We start from the raw sequence: 18,477 nt of genomic DNA on the forward strand, positions 1-18,477 counted from the left end.
TTGCCAAAGCCATTAATGTAATTGTTTAATTATTGGTCCTCATTTTTTGAAGTGTTACCTAGTATATGTATATAATCTACTCGTTTAATCGAGGTTATATATAATATACTTTTGAAGTCGCCAGAATAGTGGTACGATTTATTTTGCCCCAACTGCTTATGCTTTAAAAAGTTGCTACGGTGGGAAACAACCAGCAATATTATTATAATGTAATTTTCGGAAATAGGCGAATTAATTTGGTACGCAGTTGTTTTCTCTTTCAACAAACAAATCAACTCACTCCCATGCTTTTATATTTAAGAGTACAGTTACTTAGATTAAACATGAACATCGACGACTTCATAACTGGGGCAATAGAGTCCAGAGATGATGAAAAATATATCAGTATGAAGAACAAAACCAGCCACTCCAGTTTCCTTGTCGGAGGAATCTTGTTAGTTTCCTTCCTGTCTTCGACGCACCCAACAACCATTTACTTGCTGTTTTTTGGCGGCCTTCCACGACGTTTTTTGCCGGTTTCGGAGCGGGTTTCATCGCCTAAAAGAAAGAGGATGAAAGCACACATCATGTAATAGAGTTGTGGGAATAACCATCATCCCAACGCTGTGTTACCTTCTTCCGCGATCGGTTCCAATCCGTGCGCAGTCCGCTGGCTACCGTGCACCATCGAATGGTCCGAGTCGGAGTCTAACTCACTCGCCCCAGCCGGAGGATTGTGGGTTGTTTGACTGGCGGAACTGTCTTTCACACTGCCACCCCGGTTCGAGCGGGTTTCGACTGAACTGCGCCTCGTCGCAGCACGAGTCGTGCGTGATCGGGTCGAGCGTAGGGACGACTGATTGCTTACGTTCGAAACGACCGACTCGCCCTCACTATCTCCACCGGCGGTGTCCACCGATACATCGAGCTTGTTACTACTCGTACCTCGCTCCATCCTCGGCTGGCTTCGCGAGGAGATTTCCATCGATTTTTCCATTACCGCCAACTGATGTCGAGTGAGCCGTCGGTTGGACGAATAGTCCGCCAGCAGTGGTGCATCACTTCCCCCGGATGTACCCGGAAGTTCAGAAGTAGCTCTTGGCTTTCGGCCCCGCGTGCTCCGCCGGGCGCTACTGGCTGTGGAGCTGGCGAAAGATTTCTCTGACGGTTCCGGTGGCTCCATCGCTGCATCCGTCGGACTAGTCGCGGTGGCATCTCCACGTCGGTCCACACTCTCTACCGAGGACTGCGATTGGCGACGAGTTCGTTTTTGAGGCGTACCACCGGCAAACAGTTCCTTCGCAAGCGATGAGGCGCGGCGTGTGGAACGGCGTGGTGTTAGTGGGAGCGTTGGATCGGGTGTGGCCTCCGATACATTGTCCATCGAAGCGTACCGCCGGCTGCGCGAGAGGGCCGACGTGATCGGCGTGTTGGTGGTCTCATGCACGACCGAAGTGGACCGCCCCGAGCGGCCTCGTGTTGTTGTTGGTGTTGCGAGCGATGCCGAGGGCGTCATACCGGACGATTTTTCCATCGCCATCATCAACCGTGTCTTGACGTTTGCACGTGGGCTCGAGGTAGACGCTGCTTCTTCCTGCTGCAGCAAAGTCTCTTTCGAACGTTTGAGTGATAATCTCACATCCTCAATCACAACACGGAGCTCTCCAGCCGTCGAACTTGGTCGCGCCGTTTGTGGTGGTGTTTGCATTTCGCTCGCATCTTCCTCATCTGAAACGTGCAGTGTTAAATCCATCCTTTCCTCCTCATTAACCTGTTTCCCGTCGTCGGAAGAATGGGGCTCATCTTCTCGCGCTTCTACGGTACGTTTTTCTTCCTCGTTGGTGCTGGCCGCTTCCGTTTGATCCGAAGAATGTGGTTCGTTTTCGCGCGGTTTCTCTTCACTGCTGCAGGCTGTTTTGTCATCCGCTTTAAGCTCATCTGACGACTGGGGCTCATCATGATCGACATTGGATACCTCCACTTCGCCCTCCCGGTCGTTAATACCGCTCACGTTGATTCCCGCTTCCGCGCGTGCCATTTGGGCCGCCAATTCCTGCTGCTGGCCTGCCGATAGATTCAGGGCACGTGCTTCCTCACTTAGTCCGTTCTCTTCGCCTTTGCTGTTCTTTCGGCTTGAACCATGCGCTTCGTCCGGCTTGACCGATAGGTTCATGGCTGGCACTTCCACCTCGTGCGCGTTTTTCGGCTGCCCAAACGTTTGCTGCTGTGTGGCCTGCGTTTGTGGTTGTGCACTGGTAGCGGTGACCGTCGCCGCTGCCGTCGTGCCCGAGCTAGAAGGAGCCACTACTCGGGCGACAACTTCCTCGTTTCCACTCGTACTGGCCACACCATCTTCCCACTGGTCTGCTGCTACGGAAAGATCACGCAACGCACCACCACCACTAACGGACGCCATGGAGCTGTCGGCAACCTCTGCTATGTTCTGACCGATGACCGATAAATCTTTCACCTCCGACACCTCATCCTCATCGGACGAATCGGCCAGTCCCGAAGCTTCGGTACGATGCGTGGAGGAGGAAGTCGTAGGCACCTGAATGTCACGCGACGCTTGTCCTTCTTGAGTATCACCTTCATGGCGTTGCAGTTGTTCTCCTCCATCTTCTTCCTTCTCTTCCTCATCCTCCTCGCCCTCAATATGCACTTGATGGTATATAACCCTCGGAACGGCATCAGAGTACAACTCTGCGTACAGTATTTGCTGTTGTAAATCCACGGAACCAACGGAAGGCTCGACAGACTCCGCCGGTTGTTGTTGCGGGGGTTCGTTAGCTACGGGATCGATCGTATTTACTTGAGCATGCTCGGCGCCACCCTGGTCACTGGACGATGAAGATGAAGAACTGGAGGACGACGAAGTATTGGGATTGCCCTCGTCGCTCAAATCGATCACTTCCAGAACGCTTGATGAATCGACTGAATCATCATCGCCTTCCTCCGCACTGTTATCGAGTTCGCCATTGAGCAATCCGTCCTCCAGATCTTCATAGGAACCTCCGTCCTCATCTTCTTCTTCGCCATCGTATTCCCCTAGATCATCCTCCACCGAAGCTTCCTCCTCTGCATCAAGATCGACCACCCTCCAGTCATCTTCCCCTTGATCCGTGATCACTTCGCTGCCTTCAACGTCTTCTTCTTCTATTTCTTCATCGTCTTCCATAATTTCGTAATCAGCTTCTTCGTTCCATTGTACCTGCTGTTGCATAATAGACTCCTCTACTTCCACCGCCGATGTTTCCATACATAAGCCGCTGCAAATAATAAAGAAACAAAAGAACATCGTTAGTGTTGGTATATTTGCTTGACAGGACATTAACTAGCGTTCTTTTTTTCTACATGAAATGGTCATCGGTACCGATTTGTAACTGATTATCATTCCATTTATGCGTTTTTGTTTAGTACTGCACTCGTATCGTATCCAAACGCGTATCAATATATGGAGAACAGAGCAAAGAACAATCAATTATTTTTACTTTTGTTAAATACTTTTTCCTCACAAAGAAAATGGAATTAGTTTTTGGCCTACTTTGTACTGACTTTTGTGGTATTGTGTACTTACAGTACATCATTTAAAAAAGGAAATTGCAACCCCATGATTCTATCAACCTTTCGGTAGAATTGCACTAATACATTATAGTCAATTGAATTTCACCAAAAAACTTAATTGACTTAATCGCATAAAAAGTTTAAGATATCTGAAATAAGAGTTAAACTAACAGGGCTATGAGTCAAAAGTTCACCAAAGGATCAACATAGAGCAATCAGAGTGTGCTAGAACCATCTAATAAAAGGCATACTTACTCATTCACGTTCGATTCATCAACTTCATGAGTCGTAACGTCCTCCACTTGAACGATTTCATCCCCTTCGATTGTTGCATCGGGTACGTTCTCTTCCTCGTCACTGGCAGCAGCCGTTGCATGCACCGCGTAATTTTCCTCCAGCGCAATTTCCTTTTCATCGTCCACTTCCATAGGAGTACACTCCTCCGGCTCCTCTGCATCCTGACGATGACCAAACACAGACGTTTTCGAGCACTCTTCACCGACTTGATCTTCGATGATGATCGCAACATTTTCGGTTGCTAGACCGCCAAGCCCGGTCGGAGTGGCCGTACGATGATGCAGAGCACGGCGGCGCGATGGACCACCGGAGGAAAGCAACTGTTGCAGACTGTTGTCATCTATTGTTGCTTCCGGCGAATAGAAGTCATCGTTCGAGATGCCCGACAGGTCGAGATCCCGCCGTTGTGGAGTGTTTGGTCTTGGCTCGGGCTGTAGCATCGTTTCAATTGTCGTCCCCTGCTCGTCCTCCGCCACCGTCGTTTCATCGATGTAAGAACTATCCACTGTCACGCCCGGAGGCAGGTCGAACCGTAGCACCTTCTCCTCGGAACTATCCGCTGCAATGCCTTGACTGGATAGGCTGGATTTCAAAATGCCCGGAGGGGTGAAAGTATCCGCATCCTCGGGTACAGGAAACTCCGGTTCTTTTTTCTTAAACAGTGGCGGCGTTTGGAGGAAAATGCTAGGCGAATGACTGGTGAATTTCCCGGATTCCCCACTATCTCGCTCGCCAACCTCCGACATAAGTGAGCTGGGGACGGAAAAGTTAAATTTCGGAACCATCGGACGAAACTGTGGGATGACCGGTACGGGCGTATCGAAGCTAAGGTACTTTCTATCCATACCGGTCGTCGCAGGCGCATTGTAATCCGACCCGAGGTTTCGCCTTTTGCAAGGGTTTGCGCAGATGTCCTCTTCGAGCAGTGGGCGCTGCTTCTGCCAACGATCCTCATACTTGCCGTCATCGTACGAAGCGTCACACTCTTGACGTTGGCGCTTGTTTTTCGACCGATGCTCCTCCACCATCACCGGATAGCTCACGTTGCGGCTGTGCACCATCGGACGATGGTGGAACATTCCGAGGTCGGGCTTATCGAGGAACGGCCGGTCGTGCAGTAAACCGGACACTTCTGCCGCTTCCTTGACGGCCACGATCGATTGGTGAAGTATGCGAACGCGAAAATCGGCCCGGCTGCGGATGAGCCGTGCGCTCAGTGAATCTACCGACGGGTTCTCTCCGGTCGACGTTGGCGTTGCTAGGCGTGGTTCTAGCTCCTTCGGCTCGGTGTACGTCAGATAGGCCAACCGTTGGCTCGTTGGATCCAGTGACTTGTGGTACAGGGACAAAATATCGCGGTACGGTTCCATGCCATTGTTGCGCTTCCGGGTCAACCGATCGACGTGTTGCACGGCTTCCACAAACTCTGCGTGGTCCAGCAGATGACCGAACAGTAAGCTGTCGCACCTGGGCACTGGCGCATCGCGCAAGTAGCTGCGCAAGACGAATTTCTCTTCGTCGGTATAGTCAAACTCGAGCAACGCCTTCGGCTTGCCTTCGTTCAGAATGGTCTCCACGAACCAAACCATACCATCTGGTTGAGGTTGACCACGCTGCAAATTGTAGGCATCGGCGATTAGTCCATTTTTGACGAGCGCTGTCAGTTCCAGCTGAGGTGAAATGTGATAGCCCTGGCCTCGCAACAGCACCAGCGCGTGTTTCGGTGCGTTTAGATTCAACAACATGGACACAGCAAGCTCTCGGTGCCATTTTGGGTAATCATCTTTGTTGGACGCTGGAGTAAGGAACTGTTTAACCGAGGTCTGCAAAAGAGACAATAAAAACCCACATTGTTAATATATTAAAGCGAGATATCGTTTTACGGTACATTACGATAAGAAAAAGTAAATCTTTAAAAGTAAAATTGAATAAATTTTTTCGCATCTTTGTGTCACAATATTCAGATCAATCACATCAGCGCTAGAAAGGTTAAAGTGTTAGGTATAAAAGATAACACAAGATTCATGAAAATACATTGTGGTTTTGAAAGATCTATCAATGTTTTAAGATTCGAATTCCTAAACACTAATATGATTGAACCTCGTCTAAAGATTCATAAGGCACAATACTAGACATTGGTATCCAAACATGAGATTTTTTTTTATTTTAAATTTTTCATGCATCCTGCGCTTCACTCAAACAAAGAAAATTATTTTGTTTAATTATTTTTAATAAAATATGTCAGAATGAGTTATCGATTTAAGCAACAATTTGGGTCCTTCTAGAGTGCATAGACGCAGTCATTTTTTATTTCGAAATTAACTTACCTCCACATCCCCATGATCCAGGTGCCAAAAAGCTTGAACACGCTGCACAGCAGCTGGGCTCAAATTAAAAATACTTGGAAAATTTTTCCACTCTTTAAATATGTCGGCATACCTTTCAATGTGATAAAAAAATAAGTAAGTCAATTAGTCTACCGACGCCACTAGGCAAAATTCATCCATACATACCTTTCGCTGTCCAGCAACGCAACAATATCCATGAAAAGATACGAAAGCAACACAAGCTTCTGTTGCATGGCCGTTTCTGGGATAAGCAGCACACGTAGTGCTTTTTGTAGCGATTCCGGTGGATACAACGGGGCGGCCGTATTTGCGAAGTCTTCCTCGTCGAACCAAACCTTCCGAATGGAGTCCGTATCAAACTCGCGCTCAATTAAATTGTCGATGTAGAGCAGATTCTTGCAGCCCGAAGAGGCGTCCAACGTCCCCGCGTTGAGATTACTTTGCAAGGTGCTGCTGCGCCGGTTACGGTAGAACTCGGAGAGCTTTGTGTAAGGGTACGGCACACGCAGTGCTTCGCTTGGTTGACTTGTGTCGTCGTCCGAATCTTTGTCCGACGCACCCATCGCTGATTCCGGAACCTCCGGAAGAACTTCGAGTAGTAGGAGCCACAGTACAACGTCCAAATACTTGGCCGCGACGGCAATTGACGAACATTCTTTTCTCAGTTTTTCCATCACTGTAAGAAAAGGATGTCTTATAATAAATTATTTAAAAAGCTTGTCATAAAGAGGGATTACCATTTTTCGGTATGACCTTCTTGCAATCGGAAAGTATTGTCGCGTAGAATTTCGCGAGTCGCTTCATCTGTTCCGTGCAGCGGGAAAGATTACCGGACGTATGAGAATCCATCCGCGGTCCGGAAGAATCCAACAGTGGCGCTAGCATTTTATTGCTGACCTCCTTCAAGACTGCCGATCGGTTCCAAATCCAATCGGTTAGTGTCGACAGCGAGACACCGTGCACCGGATCCGATCCGAGGTAACTGCCGTCGGCCCAAAGATTTGCACAGCTTTGCAGAAATGTGTAACACTGGTACTCCAAACCAAGTGATAGGACGAACTCCCGTTGGTCTTTCGCGGACATTTCTTCGCATGGTAGCGGGTCATAGAACAGAGGCATCAAGGCGGCCCGATTAAGAGCCTGGTATAATTCCGTCGGCTCGAGGACACCATTTGCCCCGTCCAGATTGAGATACCGCAGCAATTTTCTCTGTAGTCCCACCCAGTGGTGCCGCGTACGATTGAAGCCGTTGTAGTTTATAACATCTATATCGACAAGAATGTGTTAGTTGACTGAGACTAAGTTACTGGTTAGCTGATGTTCGCTGAGCTCTTACCAAATTCCAGCGAGTTCGGATAAAAATGCTCCTCCGGACGATGGGCCGAATGGAAAGGCCTAAATGAACCCTCATCCAACCGCGCACAGATGCTTGACTCCTTCAATTGAAACGCGACCAGGTAGGTCAGTTCATCTTGCCAATCACACTCGAAAGGCATTTCCGCCTTGTACCATTGGTTCAAATCGAACACCAGCACCGTCGTCGTTGTCTGATCCGATCCTAGCCAGCTTAGTACGCTCAATGTGACCAGCTCCTCATCTCCTATGCGTTCTGTAATGCTCTGTACATGCAGTGGAATACTGCCCGGATCGTAGCTGAGCAGATTTAACCGCACAGAACACGACTGGAATTGGTCGTAAACGGAAAGCTCGTCCTGCATGTATTTCTCCTCACACATGATCATGTACAGGGTGGCAAATGCACCATCTGCGTGGTCGTAGAACACCCACAAGTACAGGCACGCCTCGGGATCGTCGCTTGGCTCAAGAAAGTTCATCGCACTCACGGGACAGTCTTCCGTGGGCGGAAGAATCCGATGCATCAGCGACTGATCGACCAAATCCACGATGAATATGGTTCCATCGGCAAAGCCTACGCAGCTCGCTTTGAGCGGAGGGATGTCTAGAATGCACTCAACCGACGCATTCACATCGTGACTGAACTGCAACCCAAAGTAGAGGCCACGCTCTCTGAGCGTTGCGTGGTTGCATGCCAATTGCTTCGGATCTCCACGACTGAACTCAATGTGACATTGTTTGGTGGCATCATCGTTCATCACAATTTTGCTGCCAAAGTTGCCTGAAAAGAAAACCATTGTTTATGAAGCTGATCCATTGGGACATTGTGTTATCTTTCGTACCATTTTCAGCGAGCTTCAGACAGAGATCCACCAGGATAAACTTGCCATCAACTGTTCCTACGGCAAGGCAGCCAGAGTATTGCTTCAGCAAGCCTATCGAACAGGAGCTCGGGTCGATGAATCTTATTATGTTCACCGCTTCCTGTAAATTGATGCTACCCACTTCGTAGTATCCTTCCGGAGCTAGCAGCACAATCTGTGTTTGCTCGGGCCCAAGCCGTATCCCGACGGCAAGTAGTAGTTTCCCGAATGCCACCAATTCCTCCACACATTCAACTGTACACGATTTAGAGTTTCTGTAAGTATTCCAATAAGTTAGCATTGAAGCAACATGATGATGGGTTTGTGCGTACCTTGCTCGTTTTGCGCAATCATCAAAGCACCAATGAATGACCTTAAAGTCGGAATTGTTGCGGAACACCTCGAACAGGCTCCCACGGGCGTACCAAACAAGCCCATTTCGTTCTAATACTCCGCCTTTTCCTGTAAATAGTGGAATTTCTTCTTTACAAAGTACTAAACAATGTTTGCACCTTGTCGCCCATACCTTCCTCCGGGTCCGTTGTTCGTGTGGCGTGTAGCTCGCCGGTGTACGTGACCGAATCTACAAACTCCAGACAAATGTCGGTCGCCATCCTGGATTGGGGATGCTTTCCGATTGCACAGTACTAATTCTGGCGGAATAACTATCTATATTTTAAGTACAAACACATGAAAATTTTTACAACACCCGGTTCAGTGGTTCCGCCGCTTTTTTCCTCCGCGTTTTTGGCGGCCGTTGACAGCTGTCAATATTTGATTACATATACACTAGAGTTGTGCCTTGTGAATCTTTTTGCGAGATTCAATCATGTGAATCCTTAATCCCATATTCATTCAGATTGTTCCATGAGTTTTTGAGAATTCGGGTATGAAAACATTGTTTTATCGACGGTTTATCGCATTAAAATAAAAAAAAAACAAAAAAATGGCAATGTACTTACATTTGGTAAACCGGGAACTTTTGATGCCGCGAAGGTCATCGAAACGGTAGCTGTTGTCCGAACACGTTTGTTGCGTGTGTTGGTGCCACAATTTGAAAACCGAACCCGTATCATTGTGTCCGTAGCATCTTGTAACCCAGGCGCGGTAAGTTCGCTTTTCCAGTCAGTTGTGTTTCAGTGGCGACCGAGCGTTGACGGTGGGGCCAGAAAGGTGAAAGATTTTCCACCGGCTACCATGTGTGTGGAGCATTATGTTTCGCTGATTGTTATAACTTGGCGTGTCTGAACCGCCATTGTGTGTCTCAGTGCGCGCGAGCGTACTGCTCTCGGGTTCGCAAGTTGATTGTTGTGATAAGCGAATGAAAAGCAAAGCATCAACCAAAACAAAACTCATTGCCCTTGTCTGGAAAAACTGTGTTTGCGGTGAACTTTTGGCTGTTTTGCTTTTTTGCTGCTACGGTTAAATGGTTCGCTTGCGTGCAACACGACGTGTGTACACTTGAACTTTTGGGGCCACCAGAAGTCAAAGCCCACACATAGCTCGCCAACGACGGGCGGTTTCCACTCTGTTGTGTTTGCACACCCTTCAGCCCATGCTGGCGGGGAAACCGAAGGGATTGTCGACCAACGCCAAGCACCCGTGGCGCGTCGGAGCTCTGGCATGCAGATGAGAACGTGCGAAAACGAATCTTCGCGTGAGGCGAGAACAACTCTCAACGGGGCAAACCGCGAACTAACGAGTCGCAAACGGGCGTTTAAAGAATGAAGTAAAAAAAAATGAAAAGTTGCTTGCCCGTGGACTTTGTTGTTGTTGGGAGCCAATAACCGGCTTGTGGCCAAAGCTATGGTTGAACGAACGAACAGGCGGAAAGGAGGAAGCGTGTAAGATACGGAAGATAATTCCGCAAACACACCCCACGAGACGTCCGGTGCTGGTCAAGAAAGTGTGCACAAATAGGGAGTCCCACGTTCTGCTGAGGTGGGTGCGGTGGGTGGATGCAAGAATGAAAAAACAGCACCATCCAAAAGAATACAGCAGGCTTGGCGAATAAGGAGTTTCCGATTGCAGATTTCCACGTTTGGCGCATACACAACCGGTCGGACCGGACGAACGGAAATAATCCGTTGCCATTGTCTTCTTGCGCCAGCGAAGTGTAAAATCGAGAAAAAGAAAAGCTAGTGTGGCCAGAAGGGCTAAAAACGGTACTACAAGTATCCATGACAGCTTGTACGGGGAGTGAACCATAGTGGAATTAAAAAAAATCAAACGGATCACTTTCCGCTGGGATTTCCTTTTCCCGTGGTTGCAGTTATCCAACAAAGGATGCTGTCGTACTTGAACGTTCCAGATTGCAGTATTGAATGTAACGTCGCAGGACACCTGGTGGAGCAACAAGGATTATAGAGACTCTACATTCTCCAGCTATTGGAAAACCTCTCCATAGTGTTGCCATTTCAAATTGCATGAGATGCAGTAGAGATATTTCCCTCACCCCATGGTGCAGACTTGGGGTACGTCTGGATGAACTCCCTGGCCGATGGGTCGGAACTGATAAGGGGGAAGGCTGTCAAAAAGGCGATGATAGTTGTACCGACACCGGTGTCCGAGATGATAAGCTTTTCCCGTACGTGTGCGTGATAGTGCTTCGGGTGCTTCCTCAACATTTATCAGGTTCTCCTTCTCCGGGAGAAAAGGAGTCTTTGTTGAAGAGTGCGCTCAACATCCACTTCCTCTGCATTAGGGTTTCCATAGCAATCCGTCGTGTGTGTGATATTGGTGTATGTGGTTTTTCATTATAATTTTTTTTCGTCCTTTTTGCAACCCAGTAGTGTAGTGTGTAGATGTGTGCCTCTAGGGCTTTAGGTTAGCAGCTAACCGATTGGCAGAAAAGTTCATTTGTTCGGTGCAAAAGTGTTGTTGGTTGTAATAGAGGAAAAAAGAAAACTTCCAAGCGAAACATTGTCGGCCGGGCCTTGCGAAACAGTGAGGCGTGCGGCGAGGTGGTTCCGTCGCTCGGAAAATCCTTTCCTCCGCCGTTTCGCAGCAGCCTACGCCGTGTGGAAGGAAAAAGACGTTCACTTCTCACCATTCGAACCCTATCTCGTGCGGTCTTTGGGACCTTGCGCTGGTCTGGTGGGTTTTCCTGGAGGTAGGTCTCAATTCCATCACCCATCTTGTCGTCATGATTCATTCCTTCCTTTCCTCTGGTTTACTCTTGTAGAGCATAGTTTTACAGGTACTAGAACACACGGTTTGGTTTGTCGAAACCAGCGGGATACAATCAAAGGGATCTACTTCTTGCATGAGGTTCCACTCCGACCCGATCCGGAGTGTCCCTGTGTGTGGGCTGCTGGAGTAGGTCGTTCCGTATCGCGCCCCCTTTGGCGCATTATGCCCTGGGTTCTGGTACCATATGGGCGGAACAGCGAGTGTGTTTTCTTCTCCTTTTTTTAGCGTACCAAAGATTGCTCCTTTTACCGCTGCGGCTGCAGTTGCAGCGTGGTGCAAGCGCAACAAACAGATTTCGAGGTTCGAATCGTGGGACGTATACCACCGTGGGGCAGCCTGAGGAGAATGAATAATCGTCCGAGTTCCGATGAGTAGGTGTAAAGATGTGGGAGAAACAGGGATAGGCAGACGGGCGGGTGAGGAACACAAGAAACACCAAAGGGATCGACCTGCCCTCAATACGCCAATCGCCAACGAGTACGTGTTCGGCTGGTTCGAAGGAGCTGTTCGAACGGTCGTCAATCGATACCGTGGAACAGATCGGGCACCCACTGTCCACCGATTCATCATCCCACGCGAATCGCGCACTTTGCCGGTTTCCCCGTTGCATCGCGTTGCTTTTCGAACCGAAAGGATCTCAACGCAGCAGGAGCCCGGTGCTGTCGACGATCGCGAGTTGATGCTCCATTCCGAAAGAGACAAAGGGACAAAAAAGAAGAGACACCATTTCCTCATCTCGTTCCCAGTTTTCGTGCCGGACGATTATTTTTCTGTCTGTTCAGGGCGTCAAAGAAGTTTCCCTTTTGTCGCGCGCGCGCTTCCTTCCGTACCGATTGGGTTGGGTTTTGCGTTTTTATTTTTTATATCCCTCTAGCTCCATCATCCAACGGCTTGGGAGTCGATACTTGCCTTAGGCGAGAAAAGTTTGCCGCCACCAAGCGGGCGAAGTGGTGAGTTATGACCGCCGAAGGGATGCCTCGCTTGGTTTTGATGCTGGGCACGATGTTTATGTTTAGTGTGCGTCTCTTTTTACTCCTCCCCTTTCGACCCGTTCGCCGGTGGAATTGATGGTATTTTAATGAAATTATCAACTGCATATTATTTGGTGTGGCTTTTAAACCATTCTTCAACCGGGTACGGTAACCCGGTATCGAGCCTATCTCGGATCGCCCCGTGGCCAAGATCGTTTCGAATGTAATGACCCAATACGTATCAATGACGGAATCGAAATTAAATCGTTTCATATCTTGACCCATGTCCCGATCGTCGATATATTTTTAAAAAGGTAGTATTTAGATTGGAAATTTTTCATTGATGTGTGACATTTATTCGTCCTGTTTTTACTACCCAGAACCACCGCAATGGCGATGCTGGGGAGGTTGAGCAATGTATTTCACATGAGGCCAATAAATATGCTGATCACCTGGTGTGATGCTTCTGCCTTTAACTACTTACAAGCACTCATAACCCTGCTTATCATATCAGTTCAGATTAAAAGAAGTCACTGGTAGGATTTGAATGTTAGGGTTGAGTGTTGTAAACACCTAAATATTAATACACCGTATTTCGGTTGCTACTTGGGAGTAATATTTGTTAACAAATTACTTCTCAAAGAATTCGCTATCTGGTGTACTTTTGTTACTTTTTTTTTGGCAACGTTGCGAGATAAGACATATCTGCAAATGATGCACGGTTATGGGTCATCGAGATGAGTTGTATGCTTCATGGGATTGTTACTTATTTGAATTTGATGAATCATTTTAAATTGTTTATAGTACAAATATTGTAAAGGATTGGTAAGTTTTATTTCATATCGTATAACGGGGGACGCCAAGTCGTTGGTTAAAACGGTTAGTCCCCCTTCAATCATACTTCTTCTTTTAATCTTTAAACTTTCGACTTACACAGTTTTAAAACACGTCACAGAGTGGTATGCTGAATTATATTGTTCAATGTGCATTCTTAGTAACCATAAATCAAGCAATGACTCTATTATGGTCTCCGAAGTAAAGTGGTCTAGAGTTTGTTGATTTTCCTTAATTCTTTGAAGCACTTTTATGAGCTTGGCAAACATTGTGGAACTTTCCCTTCGTAGAACTACTTATTTGTTGTAATGTTTCGCGGTTATCATCCATCGACCGTGGAGCACGTTGAGGGGTTGTTGATAAATAGTTCCTACTGACGCGGTTTTTCGCCACAAACACTGGTGGGACATTACCAGCTAGTGATAACAGCGTGGTGGGTAATGATGATTTTTTCCCCGATAAGCAAGTCTACGATGATCAAGCGAATCAGCACGAAACCTCTCATGCCGCGATAACACTAAGGGCGGCAATTAAAAGGGGTAGTAGTATTTACAAATATCCAACGGATGGGGTTATAGATCACTTTGTTTTTTATTCCAAGATAGTTTGCATTTAATTAAGGGTAGACAAATGCATAAGGAATGTTTTTGAGCTGATGTCTTTATTTTTATTCAAGATCGTGATTAATTAACTTAGAATTTGATCTTTAGAAAATTTCTTGCAAAGTTCACACTATTCATAATTAAAGGAAATTGAGGATGTTTAATGAGAAAATCAATCATATTTCTCTAATTAAGAATCATATTCATTTGTAATCACAATAATGTTGGCATCTTTGTGGACACGGCGCTGTTGTGTTTATGGTCAATGGCATTGTACAAACCATGCAGCATAATTTTAAGAGATTATTTTCTTTAATAAGATACAAATTGAAAACATCAGGCATCAATTCTTAATTATACAAAGTAATGCTAAATTTGCATTGTCTTCATACTGGGTTAGAGTTACTGTAAACTATTGAAAATCGAACAATTTGAAGACTAATTTTATCAATACATCTTAAAAGCGTGTGGTCGTATTGTGCAACAACACATACAGATCACATCCCCATTGGACCCCATCCTCACCCTACACGATTCGCTCCAACAGTTGTTCACCTCCGCATGATAATAGAACAGAGTGACAGTCGACGACAATCGCGGCACTTTATCTGAAGTTATATCGCCGAGCATATTGCTCCCTAACTCGACTCGACTAGTCTCGACCCGAGCTCGTCGTTATCATTGGTCCAGCAAGTCGATAAACAGTGCTTCGATTGCATCCGATGGTCGTGTGCGGTGTGGCATATCGCGCTCGATTATCTGTGGGCTCCGTGGGCGCCATGTTGGCATCGGGCCCACCAGCGTTTGGAGAATCCAATCGAACTAGACCTATTAAATACATCGTGTGTGCCACAGGTTCGACTAGGGTTTGGAGTGGTTTAGGGAAGTTTCGAAACACGTTTTTCTTGTCGACGGTTTCCGCACGGCCCCTCGTCTCGTCCGTCGTATCGGTCTCGGTGTTGGAGCCCAATTTCAAGCCGTCGTACTGTGCCGTGGGTTTTAGGTGACCGAGCGATTCCCTCTGTTTCACAGGCCTTGTAGGCATTCGAGGGCATATAGGCTTACAAACACACCGGCACACTCGAATCTAGGGGTTTGACAGTTTGACCATCAAATGTAGCGCCTCTAGCTCTGAAACGATTCCGGTTTCGGAAACCGTGGCAGAAGAGGGCAGCAGGTGATTGATCAGTTGCTTTAGGGCAGGTGATTGGCGAAAAAGATACGGACGGTGTGTTTTGGTTGGAGATAGAAAAACTTCTGATCAATTGTGCCAACGTTTGGCAACCACGATTCCGTCGTTCGCCGAAACATTGTTGCTCCCAAACCGGCCATTTTGAAGCACCAGAAATGCATTAGGACAAAACTTTCCACCGTACCCAACAGTCCTGTTGAGATAGGAGACCATTTTGCTGCATTTTTCCGGCCACGACGATGAATTTGATTACCATATGATGGGTCCCGTTTGTGTCCCCGTTTACTGTTTGCATTTGCACGAGACGATTCGAGTCGTTACGAGTCGCGGGGATGGAACCACTTGGAACCCCATGTCGGCGGGTGCTAAGCTAGGCTTAGTCGTCATAAACCCCGCGTTTCCTCCGCTGCGCTTTGCCGTTTTTTTGTAGGCTTTTGCAGGTAACACCGGCATGACCGAGCACGAGAAGCATAATCTCCTCCCTCCGTAGGTGAACCGAATTCATGCTCACGAACCTTTGCGACACCATGGGTTTCGTTTCGGGACCAGCAGCGGGTGGGTGGCCACCGTGGGTAAAGGGGTTTCGTCCTCCGTTTTGCCACACATTACTTCTTGGAACCGATTGTCTATCTTGCTGGGGAGCAGCACCCTTCCATAGCTCATAGTGCCTTCCCGCCGGTTTTCACAAGCGTCCGCCGGCTGTAAGTTGGTGTGTGCCACTGCGGGTCGTGAAGTACCTCGATTGAAATGCTGGCTGAGCCCTTGTAAGCCTACACGGATAGGCCCACGAATCCCACCGACCGAGTGGGCTCGAGCGGTCGTTTGGCGAAAAAAAACAGTGCCATTCACACCATTTGACACTCCGAAACTCGGCGTGAAAGGAAATCAAATCGCTCGCCTCGGGAAACTGATAATTTTGGTTGCCAGTATTTCAACGTTTTTGCTGCGAAAAAATGCACATCAAACCACGCAGTTTTTAAGGCTCATTTTATTTTTTTCTTACCTTTAAGTTAGAAAAAAAACATTCGATGGACGAACCATGTACTACGAGCATTTTTGGAATTGGTATGGAGCGGGTTGCATCTGATAAGCACGCGCGAAGTGTCGATTCGTTCTGGCGGTTGGCGTGCCTACGACCATTACGACGAAAGCACCGGAGTGGGTTGGGGAAAACATTCAGAACCGTACCACCCAAGTAGTGTGTTGACAAATTAATGGCTGGGAAGCGTGTTCCAAGGTTTGCAATAGCACAATTTTTTGCGATCGCTCACAATCAGCAGAAGGAATTGATTGTGAACTAGCGCGGCCGTCAATAAGCAGTACACGGAAAGCTGTAACTAATTAAGCGATTAGAATCGTTACCGATCGAAAGTGACGAAATTTAACACTTGGTGTGCTCATTACAAGTCGGTGTTGGAGTGGACAACAGCTGAAGTGGTCACGTCATTATCAATTATTGCGCCGACGAGTGCGTGAGATCACCAGATGAATAATGGTTCGGTTTGGCGAAAATAAGCGACAGGGTGTCATTAAAAACATTAAGCTTCTTGTGGAGATCAAGAGTCTATCCATTGATGCGTAGGAAAAGGGGACACTTGAAAGTTATTTTGGATCTCCATAACTACTTGCTGGATGCTCAATATTAAGGTTTTAATTAATTTATTTGCCATCAGGATGTTTAAATGCAATTAAAAACATGTGTAGGATGCAGTTCCCATGGACCGTTTTGAGGTTTGAGGTGGAGATTAGGGTAAGGACAAACCCATTAAACTTCCTTATCTTAAATGAGTTAATACGGTTTTTATTCTAAACTGGTTTGTTCTCGAATATGTTGTTCGATCTTTCTATCTACTCTATTTAAATAGAGCCTTTTCCGTATATCATAATTTGTATCAATTAAAATGTTATCTATGGAATTAAATGCTGGTGCTTACCTAAAGTTGTATCAAAATTACGGAACGAAATATTACCAACGTTTCTGTGGGAATACGTTTGTATTTTTAATTTAACATCTTCGTTTCGTCATCGAACAAGCTAGAACCGTTTTGTACCATCATCCAACACTACTGCCCGCCTTTCCGGAGCAGAACAATATTGTTGCACTCTCCAAACGTGCGTTTTAGTATGCAGCGCGAAGAAAAGTGCAGCTGTTACGCGCCCGTCAAGATGTCACTCGATCGTTGTTTATTGCCACTTACGCATACGCGGCTTGGTGGAGCCGCATGCTAATTGTGCGCCGAACACTGTAGCACACGGTGCCAATGTGTCGCGTGAAGGAAGGATTTGTCGGGGCGATCATACGGCGTTACGACTGATCGCCGCGCTTTGCCTGGGGGAGCTTTTTTTCTTCAACCCCTCCTCCTCCGTTAGCCTCCCTTTCTATTGCCTTTACCTTCTTTGTCCTTTAACGCCGTGCTTGATTGTTGTTATTGGCCGCAAGTTTGCATCCCTGGTGGTGTTACTGGCGCCCGGTTCTTCACTTTTCATCCCCCCCCTTCAGAGGGTCGCGCTTACGCAAAGAGAGAAGTGCACGATCTGCGCGTCAGAGCTCGCAAACTAAAAAAGGAGAAAAAAACCAAAACACTGCCGATCGGTCAAATTTACCACGAGACGAAACCAAATGGAGTGTGAGGGAGATGGGGTGTACTAGCTAAGTTAATCGGAAGGATGATGGCTAAGGAAAGGAGTTAGCGAAAGGCTGGGTATGGGAAGGGCGGCCACCGTGTCGTTAGCATTCGGTCACGGAACGCTGCACGAAATGGGCTGCAGCATGTTGTGGGCATTCGCAATGTGCACCAACACATCCGCCGACGGCCACCAGCCCACAGCGCCCAGGCCCGTTTCGATTATTTTATTACATGTCGCGGTCACCCCGTCCCGCCCCCGTCCGGGGAGGGTTCCTACACCCCGTTCCTCTGTAGCAGCTTCTCTTCTCAGTTTCTACGCCGGGCAGAGTGAGCGGAGGAAGAAGTTGAAGCGTGAAACGTGTGACTAAAGTCGTCCCTCGGAACACGCGCCCGCGCGCTTTTGCGTATGTAGATGAGAGAGTGTGTCGCGACTTTATCCCGTGGGACAAAGAGTGGAAGGCGGGAAGAGGAGGGGTGGGTGGCAGGAAATAGTGGTAGGATAGAAACGCAGGCAAAAGGAGATGAAAATAAAACATTAAAATAGGCTCCACCATGCCCGAGGTTCGTGTGTGTGTGTGTAGTGCAAGGCAAGAGTTTCCGGGCGGGGCGTGGCGGTACGTGGTGGCTGGAAGGGTAGGGTTCGGGTCAGCCA

The 18,477-nt window shown here is 47.6% G+C and overlaps 1 protein-coding gene across 1 annotated transcript; it reads right to left on the reverse strand.

Annotated features, from left to right (window-relative positions):
• Positions 1 to 253: 253 nt before the first annotated feature.
• On the reverse strand, positions 254 to 9,137 carry LOC131271973 (protein ELYS homolog). Its single transcript, XM_058273571.1, has 10 exons — positions 8,934 to 9,137; positions 8,740 to 8,869; positions 8,387 to 8,682; positions 7,525 to 8,325; positions 6,926 to 7,453; positions 6,354 to 6,864; positions 6,168 to 6,279; positions 3,799 to 5,663; positions 613 to 3,248; positions 254 to 537 (listed from the first exon to the last, which is right to left on the reverse strand). The coding sequence occupies exons 1-10, from the start codon at positions 9,019 to 9,021 to the stop codon at positions 473 to 475; spliced, it is 7,032 nt and encodes a 2,343-aa protein (XP_058129554.1). The 5' UTR covers positions 9,022 to 9,137; the 3' UTR covers positions 254 to 472.
• Positions 9,138 to 18,477: the final 9,340 nt, after the last annotated feature.

The sequence above is a fragment of the Anopheles coustani genome, chromosome 3, assembly GCF_943734705.1.
Source record: "Anopheles coustani chromosome 3, idAnoCousDA_361_x.2, whole genome shotgun sequence".
NCBI lineage: Eukaryota > Metazoa > Arthropoda > Insecta > Diptera > Culicidae > Anopheles > Anopheles coustani.